The 17457-nt window shown below is 43.0% G+C and overlaps 1 protein-coding gene across 3 annotated transcripts in view; it reads left to right on the top strand.

Moving 5' to 3' along the window:
* The window catches only part of GRHL1 (grainyhead like transcription factor 1), a 59870-nt gene that overhangs the window by 31461 nt on the left and 10952 nt on the right, over window positions 1–17457 (top strand). For 2 of the 3 annotated variants that reach the window (XM_019649999.1, XM_019649997.1), the window contains 2 exons: window positions 9099–9257; window positions 16449–16536. In XM_019649999.1, the coding sequence (XP_019505544.1) occupies window positions 9099–9257; window positions 16449–16536 (247 nt within the window). The remainder of the gene's footprint in view (window positions 1–9098; window positions 9258–16448; window positions 16537–17457) is intronic. The other variant, XM_019649998.1, reaches the window with a different exon arrangement.

Below are 17457 nucleotides of genomic sequence, written 5' to 3'. Positions count from 1 at the left end.
CACTGGCCCTCATATGTGGGATCCGAACCGGGGCCCTCTGGCATCCCAAGCGAGTTCTTAACCATCGCGCCACTCGGCCGGCCCAGAAATTTTTTTTTTAAATGTACTAAACATTGGAAGAAATTTTAAAAATGAATCACACATGATCCCTGCCATCAAGGAACTTAGAGCCCTTATAATTGCAGTATGACAAAGTGACAGAAGTGTTAAATAGCGGTGGCATGTTCAGGGTGTTCCATCCCCTGAGCTAGATGACCAGGGTATGGAAACGTGGCTCTTTACCTGAAATAGTAGCTCATAGTTGGGCCACTTTGATGAGCATAACACTTTGTTACTCTATTTTAGTTTAAAAATCAGAGCCTTAAAAAGAAAACTTTATCTAAACTGTCATAAGGTGGTTCATTATTGTTCTTAGCAAATCTAAAGGTTCACATTTTGAAATAGTTTATTCTGCTTTTTAAGAAAACCATTTATGAAAGTCAAAGGAAACTCTTTTCGCTATTATAGCAGCAATGTTATAAAAACATGCAAAATTCTACCTGACTCTCTCTGTGGAGAAAAAAAAGTTAAGACTATATTACTTGGATGTTGGGATTTTTTTTGTTCATGAATAATAATATAGAACGAGTATTACTGTTAAGGGGTAAAATTTTAAAAAGGAACAGCTTTTTGTTGGTTCATTAAAAATATCCTAATATCGGGGCCGGCCAAGTGGCTCAGTTGGTTAAGAGTTGGTTTAAGAGCGCAAGCTCTGAGCAACAGGTCCACCAGTTTGATTCCCACATGGGCCAGTGATGCTGCACCCGAGCTGAGCTGTTGCTGAGCTGCCAACAGGTGGCAGAATGGCTCAGCTGGTGTAACAACAAGATTGCCTGCTCGATGGTGGGCTACACCCACCCATAACTAAGACTGAATTCGGCACCTTGAGCTGAGCTGCCACTCAGATAGCTCAGTGGATGGAGCATGCACTCTTTAACAACAAGGCTGCCAGGTTTGACTCCCGCATGGGATGATGGCTGTGCCCACCCGCAACTAAGATTGAACACAGCACCTTGAGCTTAGAGGCCACGAGCTGCCGATGGGCAGCCAGATGGCGACTGGCGCCCTCCACAACAAAGATTGAAGAACAAGAACTTGGCTGGTCCACTCCCCAATTCCCCAATAAAATGTTTTTAAAAAAAATCCTAATATTGTGTACTTAAGTTCCCATATTTCCCCATGTATAAGATGCATCTTAATTTGGGGGCCCAAAATTTGAAAAAGTGGGAAATGCAAGTAAAAAAAAAACTACAACCACTGTATAAGACACACCCAGTTTTTAGACCCCAAATTTTTTGAAAAGGGGTGTGTCTTATACATGGGGAAATATGGTAGTCACTTTCATCATTTATTGGGTTGTCGGAAAAGTCATGACGCATTTTTACAACGAAAAACAAAAAGGAACTACGTCATGACTTTTCCGACAACCCAATAGCTTCTGATTTAACTACTTACAGTTTTTATAACTTTTGACTCATGCATTCCAAGTGCTTATTAACACTTTTCTTGTGTGAATTAGGTGGGTAAAAAATATTTCTATGGTCTCTACCCACAGATGAAATTTACTTGTTAAAATACACATATCTGACTGCTTTCTTTAGACTAGACAGTGAGCACATTTTATTGGAATTGTGCTGGGTTTGTGGTATTGATGATAAAGCCCCCCAAAAAGTAGGTGAGTTGAGGGGGGTTGTCAAATTTGTTTTCAGTTGTTTTCACTTTATTGGCTGGGAAATGAACCTCTGATGGTGAACTGTGTTTTGAGCATACTGTTTTTTGTGTCTTTCTCACCCTTTTTTCCTCCCCTTGAGGAGTAAGAGTAGAGAAAGCAGCTGGCTGTGTGAATAGTATTGTGTGGCTGCCATAATGTTTCCTGGAAAAATCATTATAAATTAGTCCAAGATCTGATTTCTTGTTGGTTCGGTGCTTGTAAGCATTGGGAATAAAAATCCTGTACAAGTTAACCCTTTATAACATAAATCTTTATTTTGTTGTTTTCCTCTCATTTTCAAACTGAGGTTTGAAGACAAAATTAAATCTTGAAAAGTTCTAAGTACATGAATCCTCAGTCAAGAATGAGGAACTGCCTCAGAAAAGTGGGCTGGACATTGGGAAAGGAATCTTGCAGAGCATCTCTGACCTGTTGAGCAGTTTATTTTTGTGGTTAGTTTTTTTTTCCCCTCTTCTAGTGATTTTGGGTGGGAACATTAGTTGCTCGTCTTTTGAGATTTATGTTCCAATTATTCAACTAAAATCAAACTTTTCCTCAAAATCAATGGCAAGGGAGGATGAAAACAGAAAAGGTTTTTATTTGAGGCCTTAAAGATCTTTGTATCATTCTAGAGAAGGAAGGTTGTGTATCATTCAGCCTACTCTCAGACTTCAGAAATAGGACGTTTTAAGAGTATTTTCTAGAGGAGGAGTTGAATGTGTAATAATCCATCTTAGTTTTTACCTCTTTCCTACCCTCTGTAGGAGATACTGGGAGTTTTCTGTAATCACATTATAGAAAGTATTTTTCTACATGGTGAGAATGGTCTGAACATTTGTTTTATCCAGACTTGGGTGACTTGGCCTATCGTCCTGCTCGTTCAGGAGGTTGCCCATTAGGCAGAACTAATCCTAAATGTTAATGCTGTGAGGAACAGAACACACCTGTCTGTTGCTGCACCAGGACCCAAAAGAGAGGTCTGTCTCAAGTTCCTACATTGCACTTGCATCTGTTTTGGGTGCTCCTATTAAAGATTGTCACCTTCCTAAATAAAAATTCCTAGATGCTGAGCTTCTCCCTCAAAACTTAACTCTGGTCCCTTCCATGAAGTAGTTCATATTGATAAAGAGTGTGGTTTCAAGGGGCCGGCCGAGTGGCTCAGTTGGTTAAGAGCTCGCTCAAGAGTGTGAGCTCTGAGCAACAGCGGTTCGGGTCCCGGCCTGAGCTGAGCAGCCAACAGGTGGCAGGATGGCTCCAGCTAAAAAAAAAAAAAAAAGTAAAACCTAAGAGTGTGGTTTCATGGGTCAATGACACGTTAGCAAGAGGTAGGTCCACACTGGGTGTCTTCTCAGGAAGTCACTTATGTGGAAAGTGGAAATATTGAATTACAAACAGGGAAATAACACTTCCTCCCTGTTTACCACACTGTGATGACATAAGGATAAATTACTGTCCGAGCAACTTCGAGAAGGTTTAGATCAGGAATCAAAAACCGCAGCTCTTGGCCCTGGCCAGCCAACTGCTTGTTTGTATAAATAAGTTTTATTGAAACACCACCATGTCCATTTGTTGACATATTGTCTGTGGCTGCTTTTGCGCTGTTACTGCAGAGTTAAGTACTTGTATGTGGCTCACAGAAGCTAAGATACTTTTGGGCCCTTGAACAGAAAAAGTTAGACAACTCCTGGTTTAGAGAAGTACATGAAAGCTGTTTTATGTGTCTCCATCGTATTTCCTTTTAGCCATATTTATTCACTACTCCCTCTGCAATTTCCTTATTTATTAAAAACACCTGTGTTGTGTGGTGCTGTGGAGCAGGGCCGACTGAGTGTTGTCTCTGTCATCAGGAGCTTTCAGCTTAGTGGGGATGACATAACAAATCAGCCTTACACCCTCACCTAAACACACAGTTCATCCACACATGTCGACCCCTATGAAAATCAAACGTCACCTGAGAGCTAAACATAAGAAATGAGCTTGATAGGTTTTTTGGGGGGAGGGAGGGGAGCAGACAAGTTGCTGTCTTTTTGTTCTTTAGTCTAGTTGTGGAGGATGTCACTTCACTGGCCCATGTTGGTATTATCATTGCACTCTTCCCGGCTGAGGCAGATTGGTCGCTGGCCATTGGACGGCCGCTCACGGCGACTCACGGCAGCTCAGCTTCAGGTTGAGCTGTTGTTCACCATCGTAGCTGTAGAGGGCGCAGCGTCACTGGCCCTAATGTGGGATCCGAACCGGGGTCCTGCTGCTCAGAGCTGGCGTCCCAAGCCAACAATGCACCACTACTTGGCTGGCCCGATAGGTTTTTAATAGTTTTTATTCTGGCCGCTATCTTACAAACTATGAGTTATTAAAGATTTGCCTGGACTTATTAAAGAGCAAGGTTGAGTGTTTCCTTTAATAGATAACTTTCCATTGATTAAATCAATGTTCTTTTTATGTGTCAGGGCTATGCCTCTGTAAAAGTGATTTATTATAAAAGCTGATGGAATCCATATAAATACATGTAAGAGTATCTAAACTCTTTAAAGGAAGGAAACCATATATTGGGACTTGTTTTAATAATCTCTGTGTTTTGGAGCCATAGGAGAGCTTTTGTGGATCAAAGTGTGTAAGTATAGAAGATAATCACTTGAGGGAGTGGTTTTTATCCTGGCTGATCACTAGAGTTACCTGGGGATCAGCTACAACAGCCCTAGTGTCTGGAACCCACCCCAGGCCAATGGGACATGAACCTCTGGATATGGCTGGGGAGGCAGCATGGACATACATTCCCCAGGTGATTCTAATGGAGTCAGGGGTGCAAAGCATCCAGTTCCCAGGCAGTGCTGAGGCTGCTGACACCACATTTTGAGAACCACTGTTTTTATAAGATTCTTAATTTTACATGAGTAGTTATGATTACTTTAAATGGCAACTTTATATATACTTTTTTTTTTAATTGGGGAATTGGGGGAGGGGAACAGTGTTGGGGAATTGGGGAGGGGAACCAGCCAAGCTGTTCTTCAATCTTCGTTGTGGAGGGCACCAGTTGCCATCTGGCTGCCTGTCGGCAGCTCGTGGCCTCTAAGCTCAAGGTGCTGTGTTCAATCTTAATTGCAGGTGGGCGTAGCCACCGTTCCATATGGGAGTCGAACCAGCAGCCTTGTTGTTTAGAGCTCATGCACGCTCTATCCACTGAGCCATCTGGGCGGCAGCTCAGCTCAAGGTGCCAAGTTCAGTCTTAGTTGCAGGTGGACGTAGCCCACCATTGAACAGGCAGTCTTGTTGTTAGGAGCACGTGCTCTCACCAGCTGAGCCATCCTGCCACCTGTTGGCAGCTCAGCAGCAGCTCAGCTCGGGCACAGCGTTACTGGCCCATGTGAGAATCAAACCAGCGGCCCTGTTGTTCAGAGCTTGCGCTCTTAACTAACTCTTAACCAACTGAGCCACTCAGCCGGCTCTACTTTTTAAATAATGTGATTTGTAAGAAGTTGACTGATAAATGTATTACTCAAAATTATTGTCACTAGTAAATACAGAGTAGGGATGAAGGATTCATCATCTTTCAGTATAAAGACAGTCGCGGGACACTAGAGTTAGAAGTAATCTAGAGGTCATCTCATTCAACCTTGCATTTGATCTTTCCCAAGATCACAGCACTATTTGGTGATGGAGCTGGGACCAACACTCCTGTTTTTTTCTGACCAAAGCGTTTTCTGTCGATCACATTACCTCTTGCTAGAACATACATAGGCATCTTGCCCCCTTGCCAGCCTTTGGTTGAGGCTTAAACATAGCATATATGTCCCCTTCAGTGCCAGCGTGTCCCCGTAACTGTCCTGCATGTTCTTGCCGTGGACACTGCGGCAAGAGGCTCCATGAGCACTGCCCCATTTTTCTCTTGCGGGTCATCCATACCGGTGCCTCATGCCCCTGGCCTAGCATGCTTATATTGCACGTCTTGTTCACTGTGTACTGGCATGTTTGTGTGTTTATCTAGACAAGGTGGTGTTTCTAATGCTGACTTAGGAATGCTTTTGATACATGTAGGAAACTGCTGAGTTTGGAAAGAATTGACTTAAGAAATGGGAGAAAAACATATTTAAGCAAGAGATTGTGAGTGATGGTGAGTGATGCTGGGGGGTGAAGCCTCTCCGAGGGCTCCACGCTTGTCCTCATCCTGAGACCTGGCTCCCGCTCATTTCTGCCTTGACATAGAAACTTGACACTGCAAGGGGAGGTTAGGTTTTAGGCTGGATCGCCATGAAATCCTCGTGAAGGGAATGTCACTTTGGGTCAGAGACTTCCTAGGAAAGTGTAACTTTCCCAGGAGGCTGTTTTTGCCTTAGGAATTGAGCCATGTGACTGGCCTGGGATGATAGAGAAAAGTTTGGATTGTCCACTGGTTGTAAAATGAAATATATATAGTGGTTTGGTTACTTTATATTCTCAGTTATTTGCATGGGCTACTGCCTTTCTGTCTGTCTTTCATCCATTCCATAGACTATCTCCTTGACTTGCATTTATGGATTGTGTATGAAGTGTTTTTTAAAAATACATAGATATAGTGAAATCACTAAGTTTCTCTAATGGATTTGAAATTCATATGTGCCACTTCTACCTATATACCTGGATTTAAGTATCTAGAAATTAAATCAATTTGCTTATTTACTGGAAATGAGTTAAATGGGAAGGAAAATCAGGGCAGATAAGACAAGGCCATTCTAGATCAGGCACTATGCTAAGTATTGAGAAAGTAACAAAGCAGAAACTGTAGAGCTAGCCTACAGTCTAGTCAGGGAGATATAAACAATCACACACAAAAATAGCAGACTGTTTCAAGTGGTAAAAAAGCAAGGTGATTAGGATAAAAAGTTGATTTGAGAAAGAGAAGTAGCATGGTGTGAAGGGGGATGTCCTGGATACGAATTCCAGTCTTTTGCTTTCTACCTTGGGGACAGTTTTTTTGTTTTTTTGTGTTTTTTTTAAGATTTTATTGGGGAATTCAGGGAGGGGAACAACGTTGCGGAATCGGAGAAGGGGAACGGACAAGTTGCCAGTGAAAGACGTCACTTCACTGGCCCATGTTGGTATTATCATTGCTCGCTTCCCAGGCGAGGCAGTCGGTTGCCGGCCACTGGACAGCTGCTCATGGCGGCTCTTGGCAACTCACGCTGGCTGCCAGCCACTCACGGTAGCTCATGGCAGCCCACTGCAGTTTCACTGCAGCCTACGCCATCGCCGGTGACTATGGCAGCCCAGCTCCAGGTTGAGCTGTTGTTTACCATCTTAGCTGTAGAGGGCGCAGCGTCACTGGCCCTCATGTGGGATCCGAACCAGGGCCCTGCTGCTTAGAGCTGGTGTCCCAAGCCAACTCTTAACCAACGCGCCACTCAGCCAGCCCACCTTGGGGACAGTATTAAAACCCCTCTGAGCTTCCCCAGTAAAGGAAGGGTGATAATACTGTCTCTCAAAGTTGTGGCGATGATGCAATGAGGTCATGTATGAAATGCCAGCACCTAAAACATCAGGTGCTCCGTGAATGGTGTCAGTGCTGTTGACCCCGTGACACAAGGTGGGGGTGAATGGGAACATTCTGTGGAGGTGACCCGGACTGGGACAACGGGGACAGGAGGGGGAAGAATGACAAGGACAGAGAGGTGAGGCAGGAACGAACATTTGCAGGGTGTTCTAGGCATGGTGAGTAGACTAGTCTAAGTGGAGACCTTGTGGAGGGACAAGATGAGAGATTACTTTAAATCTGTTAATTTGGACAAGTTCTCACTCCTTTAGCATGTTTTGGTCATTTCCTTGTTAGAAACAGTATATAGACTAGAGCAAGAATAAAAACTATTGGGTTGTCGTAAAAGTCATGCACATTTTTGCAACGAAAAACAGAAAAAATACGTTGTGACTTTTCCAACAACCCAATATTTCAGCATTTTGCATTCCTTCTAGAGAGCATTCTTTGACATTGTGGCGATCCCTTTTCTCCTTACCCTTTCTTCCCACTCCCTCCTCTTTTATCTTACATTCTTACAGGTTATGGTTTTTCCCTTCCTAACTTAATTTAATGTACCCCCATGTGGGTCTTGGTTCAGCCAGTGGCACTCACACTTCTCTGGTGGACCCCTTAGGGCTAAGGGGTTGCTGACCTGTGGACTAGAAAGAATCTAGCCTAAGGGTCTTAGGTCTTTGAAAGGTGCCAACTTGTTTTTAAAAACTGTAATTTCAGTAACATCCACTGTGTGGTGCTCACACTTTAGAAATAAATTCTAAAACTAAATAGTTGAAAGGGAGCTCAAAAAACATTGTGACTGTGTGTGTAGAGGTTGAAATCCAGAATCACAAAATTTGGGGGGCGGGGAGGGATGGTGAAATGGAGCTGTACAAAGATTCACCTGGTTCTCTAACAACTTCAGTACCACTTTAATAATGTGACTCACTGATTTCATAAATTCCAGAATATTTGACGTCAGGTGCCACAGGTCATCCTAAGTGGTGGTACAGACATGCATGCAGGCAGATTCCCAGAGAATTTGCACCAAGCTATAAAACAGCTCCAGAGAGAACCTGTTGGTAACATTTAAAAATGACACTAAGGGCCGGCGGAGTGGCACGCTGGTTAGGAGTTGGTGAGTGATGCCAGCTCTGAGCAGCTGGGCCCGGGGTTCAGATCCCACATGAACCAGTGACACTGCGCCCTCTATAGCTAAGATGGTGAATAACAGCTCGACCTGGAGCTGGGCTGCCATGAGTTGCCGGCGACGACGTAGGCTGCAGTGGGCTGCTGTGAGATTCTGTGAGTGGCTGGCAGCTGGCGTGAGCTGTCAAGAGCTGCCATGAGCGGCCATCCAATGGCCGGCGACCGATCTGCCTCAGCCGGGAAGAGCACAATGATAATACCAACATGGGCCAGTGAAGCCACATCCTCCACAACTAGACTGAAGAATGAAAGGACAGCAACTTATCAGTTCCCCTTCCCCTACTCCCCAATAAAATCTAATAAATAAGTAAACACATACATACATACATACATACATACATACATACATACATACTCACTCACTCTAAGAAAGACAGCCAGTCTCATCCACTGTATGATACTATGTAAGTATTCTGGAAGAGAAAATTGACCAGTTCAAAGCTGCTGGCTGTTTTTTCCCTTTAAAGTCTGCCATTCCTATGACCAAAAGTAGTTTTAGAATTAACTGTTTATTACTTTTTAAAAAAATTTTCTCTTAAATGAGAGCTCTCATTTAGAACATATTTGAGTAATTTCAGTGGTACTAGAGTATTTTTACAAGCTGTGCTAAGGTTGACCATCCGTGCCTATTGCTTATGGCACTTTTTTTTTCCTTTGCAGGTTTTCATCTCTGTGAACTGCTTAAGCACAGATTTCTCTTCTCAGAAAGGCGTGAAGGGGTTGCCTCTTAACATTCAAATTGACACCTATAGTTACAACAACCGTAGCAACAAGCCTGTGCATCGGGCGTACTGCCAGATAAAAGTCTTCTGTGACAAGGTAAGACTGTCAGCCTGGGTAGGGATGCTTAGAATAAAGCCTGCGAGGTACACTCTTCCTCACGGAAAAAGAAGAGGGTCTTTTACTATTTAAGTTCAATATGAATGTACTGTTGTTAGTATGAAATAGGTATTGTAAATTAGCAGTTGTTGTTTTAGCCGTGTAAAGACGCATTATATAGGGAAGAGAAAAAACAATCTCATTTCCATGGAAAAACGATAGGAGTCGATAACTACATTTTGTCAGGGGTGTGTCTGGTAGAGTCCGGGTGGTGCATAAGGGCCGCACGCCAGGCTGCGCCGCCCTTGGCTTCCTGGGTTGCAGGCAGTGGCTGCAGTGGCTCTTCCTGAGCTCTGTGCCTGAGGACTCCGTTTGGGGGTCGCAGAGGGATGCCCTTCTCCCTCTCCGAGCCCCCCTCCTCCCTGCGGGTGTCCACTGGCTGCTAAGGCAGGGGAGGAGGCGATGCAGATCAGAATCTGCTCTAAGCCACAGGCAGGCCTCACGGAGGTCAGCATCAACCTTTCCTCTGGCATGGCTCCTTTCTCCTGGAGAGGCGATGCTCACTTGCCAGGTGCAGAGCCAGGGGCTCAGCTGGACTGAATCCAAAGAGCAGGTAGTAGGCCCGCTGGGCCTTGAGGACTGGAGACCAGTGTCCTGGAGAGCCGGGCAGCTGCCGTAAATGAGGGAGTGGCTACTGAGCTGAGATTGAAGAACACTCACTTTTCCCACTCGAAAACACAGGACTGTATTTTTTTGCCAGTTCTCCTCTTTTTATCCTGTTAAAAAACCTCTCTGTTCTTAAGATTTTGGAAGGCACTAGATAACTGGAAGTGTGTCTGCTGTCACAGGCCTAACTTTTGTGCTGGATGCACAGAGCAGGCCTCTGGCCCCAGTGGATCACCTGAGACCTTGCAAGTTCAGAGAGCTGTCTCAGACACCCAGATTCAGTAACACTTACTGAGTACCTACTACGTGCCTGAGAATGTCCCAGGTTGTAGTAGTTCTCTGTTGTTGCTCTTAACAAATTACCACACACTTAATGGCTCAAAACAACACATATTAGTTGTCTTACGGTTCTGTAGGTCAGAAGTCTGACCCAGGTCTCATGGGGCTAATTTTGGAAGGCTGCATTCCTTTCTGGAGGCTTTCGGGGCCAGCCTGTCTTCTTGCGGCTCCGCCTCCCAGTGGCTGCTCCGTACTCCTTGGCTCATGGACCTGTCCATCTTCAAAGCCAGCAGTGGCTAGCCAAGTCTCACGTCGCGTCACTCTGACACTGCTTCTACTGTTACCTGTCCTCCTCTGACTCTTCTGCTTTTCAGTACCCTTGTGCTGATGATCTAGGATACTCTCCCTGTGCTAAGTCAGTAATTAGCAGCCCTAACTCTCCTTAGCCGTGTACGCTGACATATTCACAGGCTCTGGAGATTAGGACATGGTCATGTTCAAGGGCCCATTAGTCTGCCCAGCACCATGTTGTCACATAATGCTACGTTTTACAAATGACGACTCACATCAGCATGGAACAGAGATTTCTAAGTCAAATTTCTTTCCTTCATAGCACATTCCTTTTTTTTTTTTTTTAAGATTTTTTATTGGGTAACTGGGGGGATGGGAACAGTGCTGGGGAATTGGGGGAAGGGGAACAGACAAGTTGCTGTCCTTTTGTTCTTCAGTCTAGTTGTGGAGGACGTTGCTTCACTGGCCCAAGTTGGCACCATCATTGTGCTCTTCCTGGGCGAGGCACATCAGTCGCCGGCTTCTGGATGGCCGCTCACTGCGGCTGCTGGCCGCTCACGCTGGCTGCTGGCTACACATGGTAACCCATGGCAACCCACTGCTACAGGGGCTGCAGCCTACGCCGTCGCTGGCGACTCACGGCAGCCCAGCTCCAGGTTGAGCTGTTGTTCAGCATCTTTGCTGTGGAGGGCAGTGTCACTGGCCCTCATATGTGGGATCCGAACCGGGGCCCTCTGGCATCCCAAGCCAGTTCTTAACCATCGCGCCACTCGGCCGGCCCCACATCCTTTTTTTAGCCAAAAGAAAACATTAAAAAAAACATATACACACAAACTATTTGGATGTCCATGTTCTTTTTCTAAAAGTCTAGGGAGAAATTACAGTTTTATTGGTTGAATTCAAAATTTCTTTCACCTCTGTTGTTTGTTAAAAGATTTCATGTCTATTTAATGATTTTCCTTAGCATTATTTAGAATTCATAAAGAGCTTCATTTTTTTTAATGCTCTGAAAATGTTTATGTTTCACAAGATCTTTGCTAAGCTCAAGTGGTAAACACAATGGGGCTTGCTCTGATGCCAAGGCCACTGTGAGATTGCATCTGAAATGGCACTGTCGGAAGGCCCTGCAGAAGGGCGATTCCTGCATCCAGGGCCTCCGTTGGTGTTCAGGATCATCTTTTAAAGCAGTGGCTCAAATTATCTATGGTGAAGGACCATTTCTTTATTTCTTATCTGTCATGAACTTCTGTAGAATATGATCAAAAGTCAGATGACTTGCTGGGAATATGAAATGAAATATAAAACAAAGTCATACAAACTACAAGTCTCAATTATTTGATTGAACAGACATAAGATTATCCTATCTAATTGCTTTCTCAATTTCTGACACATTTTTCCTTGGACCATAAGAGTTTATGGGCTGATACTGGTCCATGGATCACACTTTGCATATCGCTGTATTAGAAGATGTCAGCACGAATTAGCGTGAATTGGAATTTTGCATATCAGATGGTAAAGACTGTACAAGCAGTTTTGAAGAGAAGGAACAGGATTGATTCATGCTCTTAAACAAATTTGGTTTTAACATCAAGACTTTTTGAGGGAGGCTCCTTTATTGGTAGCTGTCTTAGAAAATGAAACACAGGAAAGTTTTTATGAATTGTCCAAAGTTATTTTATTAATCAGTGGTTGTACAAAATTTCAAAACCAGTTCTCTTTGCTGTGTGAGTGATGCTAATGTATTCTGTGAAGCGGAGCGCCTTCTCTTCAAGGTTGCAAAATTGAGTGTGTTTTGGAACAAGACACGATTCCATCTTCTGGTGTTACTTCCTGCCTGCTCATACGTTCATTGCGATCACATGTAAGGGAACTTGTCCAAAGTCTTGGAGAGCGTGTCAGATGTGCAGGCCTGAGTCAGTGGCCATGTTTTCATGACTTGGGTATAAGCTCTGCACACTGGTGAAAGGAGATCACAGAGACGTGGTGAGAAACCAGGCGTCGGTGTCTGGCAGCGCCTTGTGGGCCTGTTAGTAGATGCCCAGACACACTCAGCCTTTCTGGGCATGGCCTTCTTTGTAAGGCACCTAAAAATATTCCTTACCTGTTATTCCCTATTTGCTGGAATAGAGATCTACATGGAGACAGAAGTTGTTGATCTTCTCCCTTTTGGGATTTTCAGCCCTAAGGCATATAGGAGTGCTAATAAGTGTCATATAATAACAGCAAGGTGCCCAAGGGGCATAGAAGGTGAAATTATACACTGTTTTCATCCCCAGTTCTTAATATCAGAGCTATTATGGATTGACAGAAAATTCTGCATGAAAAAAAATTAGTATGTATGTGCTGTGTATAATTAATTTTCAAAGTTCTTAAACCTTTCAGCCACATGCAGCCCCTTCTGACCTCTCACCCACTGCTGATTCTTGTGTATCTGGTTAAAACTGTCCCCCATACGGTTGCGGCTGCTTCTGTTGTAAGTTTGTCCTCTGCTGCCTCTCTGTGGAATATCCCACCTGCCATCTTGATTCTTCTTTCTGATTCACATGCTATTTGGTGCCTGTCAATTTATTTCCCTCTGTTGTCTCTTAAAACTCTCACATTTTACGAATCTAGTCGACATTCACAGTAAGAAACTAGAAATGAGACATCTTTTGGTGTCCTTCAGAGGTATTTGCGTCGTTTTCTTTCTCCCAAGAAGACGTTTTACCAGTACTTTATTATGAGTTTCTTAACAACTTTAACAAATTGAATTTTCTGTTATTTCAGAAGCAGCAGCAATTTAGCACTTTTTCAGAGAAAACGGGAACAGGAATTAGATCACTAACCAGTGGAGATTAGGCAGCTCCTCCTCCTCTGAGCTCATATATATATACCTGGTCCATCCTAACAGAGAAAACTTTCATTGACACTTAGTTTCCACATATAGTTTTCTTCTTCATCAGAGCAATACTCACTGTGGCTGTAACTGGGAACAAATGTGAGTTCCCAAGATCAGTCTCTAGTTGTTGACTCAGACTCGAGACAGCCTGAATTTAAATGGGTCTCCAGTGTCACGGGATGTCCTTTAACATTTCTTGCAGTGTGTCTACTGGTGATGAATTCTTTTCGCTCTTGTATGTCTGAGAAGTCTTTATTTCACCTTCAGTTTTGAAAGGTCTTTTTGCTTGGGTATAACATTCTGGTTGACTGGCTTTTTCCTTTAGTGCTTCAAAGATGTGACTGTGTCCTCTGGCATACATAGTTCTTGGTGAGAAATATGTCGTCATCATGACCTTTGTTCCCCAGTGCTTAACATGTCTTTTTTTTTCTGTCTTTAAGGTTTTCTGTTTTTACTGGTTTTGAGCACTTTGATGTGTCTCTTCATGTTTCTTCTGCTTAGAGCTTACTGAGCTGCTTGGATCTGGGGGGTTTATTTATAATTTTCATCAAATTTGGAAATTTTTCAACCATTGTTCCTTCAAATATGCCTCCTTCCTCCTCCTGTAGGAAAGTGAGTTACACATGGATACAGCTCACTGAGGCTCTTTTTAATTTTTTGGGTTACCTTTTCTCTCTGTTTTTCATTTTGGATAGTTTCTATTGTTATGTCCTAAAGTTCACCAGTCTTTTTTTTTTGTCTTGTCTGAACTGTGGTTAATCCCGTCCTGTGTATTTTTCATTTCAGACATGCTTTTCATCTCTAGAGATCAACTTGGCTCTATTTTATATCTTTCAATTGTCTGCTTTAACATGTTCGGTTTTTTCACTAGCCTTTTGAACATGTGGACTGCAGTTGTAAGAACCATGGTAATGTCCTTGAGTAACCTGTGTGTCCGTGCTGGGTTGGTTTCATGGTTTGAGTGTCCTCCTCACATGGTCCTGTTGTCCTGCTTCTCTGCGTGCCTGACGATCGTCCTGGATAGCAGACGTTGTGAGTTTTAACTTGTAGGGTGCTGATAAGTTTGTAATCAGTGAATCTTGAACTTTATCCTGAGATCTAGTGAGGTTAGTTGGAAACAGTTTGATCCTTTCAGGTCTTACTTTTATGAGTTGATAGGTGGGTGGAGCAATGTTCAGTGTCAGGCTAGTTATTCTGCACTGCTGAGGTGGCGAGGTTTTCCTGACTCTTCTACCCACTGCTTGGTGAACTGGAAGTTTTTCCAGTCGGGCTGGTGGGAACAGGCACTATTTGGGACCCTGTATGAGTTTCAGGTGCTATTCTCTTGTCTTTGCAGAGGCCTTCCCCCAGCTGCTGGTCACTTCCTCACATTCGTGTGCTGTCAGTGCTCTGCTGAGTATTTGGGGGGCCCTCTGATGAGCTCTGGGCTTCTTTCTCTAGTAACTCCTCCCCGTTGCTGTTTGGCCTGCTGCCTTGACCTCTCTGAACCTGGCTTAAGGAGACCACCAGGTGTCAACCTGAGATGAGTGACAGCATCAGCATGCTCACCTGGAGGCCTACCTCACTGTTCCCTGTTTCATGAGGGTCGTCGTCGTTTATTGCCTAGTGGCCAGAGCCTTAAAAATCCTCTTCATGAATTTTGTTGGGTCTTTTTAGTTGTTTCTGGGTGGACGGTAAATCTGGTCTGTGTTACTCCATCTTGACCGGAAGCAGAAGTCCCTTATTCTTTAGGGATGTAATTGATAAATAAGGAGGAAAATGAGTTATTTTGTAAAACTACCTTTGGGAGGTGTAATTAACCATCAAAATGAAGTTATTAGACTGTTAGGAAGGACTGAGAAAGACAGAGGCCATTTCTATTCAGTAGTAGCTGGGAGATTGGGCATATTTACCTGTTTCTCTATGTCAGGGAGATAGTGTTTGTATCAATATTAATAGCAATTTTTATAAGCAGGTTGTATGTTTGCCAATATAAGCATGTTTACCAATATGCTAGTATATTAACACCTGGAAGAGGCAAAAGTGGTTTGTTTGGTTTTTTGTTTGTTTGTTTGTTTTTTAGCTGAGCCATCCTTCCACCTGTTGGTAGCTCAGCTCAGGCCGGGACTCGAACCGCTGTTGCTCAGCGCTCGCACTCTTGAGCGAGCTCTTAACCAACTGAGCCACTTGGCCAGCCCACATAAGTGGTTTTGTATTCTGCTTTTTTTAAAACGTTGTTGTTTTATTATAAAATAGTGCCAGAATCAGTGGGATGGTTTTTATTGCCTCTCTGCCATCAAGGAATTTACAGAAAAATAGGCCACCAATTCAAACTTAACTGGATAATATAATAAAGAAATCTGCCATCCCAGTAGGTCAAGTGAAATGATTAATTAATTAATAGTTATGTTTTTTATTACACTGGCCTAATTTCAGTTCTTGTCTATTACTCACATGGCTTTTTTTATTTTTGTGAGTTCAGTTGCATGGCACTGCCACTCTGTATAGATGGCACACCTCGTGCATAAAATGTCCTCTCTAGAGGATTGGGAGTATACTTGGTCTCCTTGAACTGATCATGTCATTTTCTAGTTAAATCTTTGCTCTTGTGAGTTACAGTTGGTCATATTTTTCACTTAGTTGATGCTAAGTCCTTGAAGAGAATCATAGCTTTCAGTGATAGCATTGCCCATCTAGGAAAGAATAAAGTAAGGTCAGCTTGTATTTTTTGTTTCATTTTCTTGTGATTTGGGAACAGGAAAAGTCACTCATGCCTTTGAATGCAGTGTGGGACATTAGCAGATCTTCTCAGCTTTTCATTTAACCTGGCCACATCCATTATGGAGGGGAATTTTTGCTCTGTTTTTTTGTTTTTAAAATAAATGTTCCCCTGTGATTTCATAGTTAAAAATCGTTTTAAGAATAGGTGTTTTAGAAGAAAGTATTATGATAAGCTCCATGAATATAATAGGTACTGGAGTTCATCTCCAAAGAGGAGGAGATATTTCCACTCCACCCCCATTGGTCAGGATAAGGGTTAAATATTTTAAAGAGAATCAGATAAACAACCATGTCTTGTCTTGTCTTGACCTATATAGGGAGCTGAACGGAAAATCAGGGATGAAGAACGAAAACAAAGCAAAAGAAAAGGCAAGTGTACTGACCCCAGCTCCCAGTTGAATGCCTGTAAGTAGAAATGTTTCCTCCAAGCATTTCAGACCTTTTCCATTTGGAATGGGGACTTGAGTTTTCAAGCAGAAGATATGATAGTGGATATTTTTTAGTACTGTGAAGTGGTAGCATTGCTTCTCCTACCAGCTGCAAAAACAGATGAATGACTAAATGAAGTAATTTTCTTGAGGAACTACAAGAAAGATTATTGAGTTTTTCAAGAGTGTATGCTATTTTGGCTGTAAGTTCTAGCTTAGGTTGCTGGGTCCAGTCCTAAAAATAGCACACATCCCATCTGAATGGCTGATGATAAAATAGGGACTTGTCTAGATTTTTAAGAATAATAACATCCTCGAGAATTCAGGAGGTCTTAATTCCAAATGAATGTGGTTTTCTTATGTATTCTAATATTTGCAGAATCTGTAGGGCCTCTGTTTGGACATTTCACCAGGAAATCTTTTTCCTTTTTCTTTTCTTTCTTTCTTTTTTTTTTTTTATTAACTTGTAGTTTCTTTTATTTTCAAGATCCAATTTTTTTCTCATTTAAATTAACTGCATGCTCAAATACCATTCAAATTCTGTACTTGCCTTCAAATGTGATAAAGCTGCAGTCTCGACATGGCTTCTTGTTTATATGCTTAGTTATAAAACTTCTGTTCAGCTAGACTTCAGGTGGTTCTCCAGGTTGATGGTTCTATAATGTAGTTGTAATTTTGATGTGTTCATGGGATGAGGCAAGCACAGCGTTTATCTACTCCGCCATCTTGGATCGCTTTCTTTCGTAAAGATTTTATTGGGGAATTGGGGGAGGGGAACAGCGCTGGAGAATTGGGGGAAGGGGAACAGACAAGTTACTGTCCTTTTGTTCTTCAGTCTAGTTGTGGAGGATGTTGCTTCACTGGCCCATGTTGGTATTATCATTGCTCGCTTCCCAGG

Source organism: Hipposideros armiger, unplaced genomic scaffold (assembly GCF_001890085.2).
Source record: "Hipposideros armiger isolate ML-2016 unplaced genomic scaffold, ASM189008v1 scaffold_137, whole genome shotgun sequence".
Lineage (NCBI taxonomy): Eukaryota > Metazoa > Chordata > Mammalia > Chiroptera > Hipposideridae > Hipposideros > Hipposideros armiger.
Note: the sequence above shows the minus strand (reverse complement) of the source record. Positions and strands in the feature narration are given on the sequence as shown.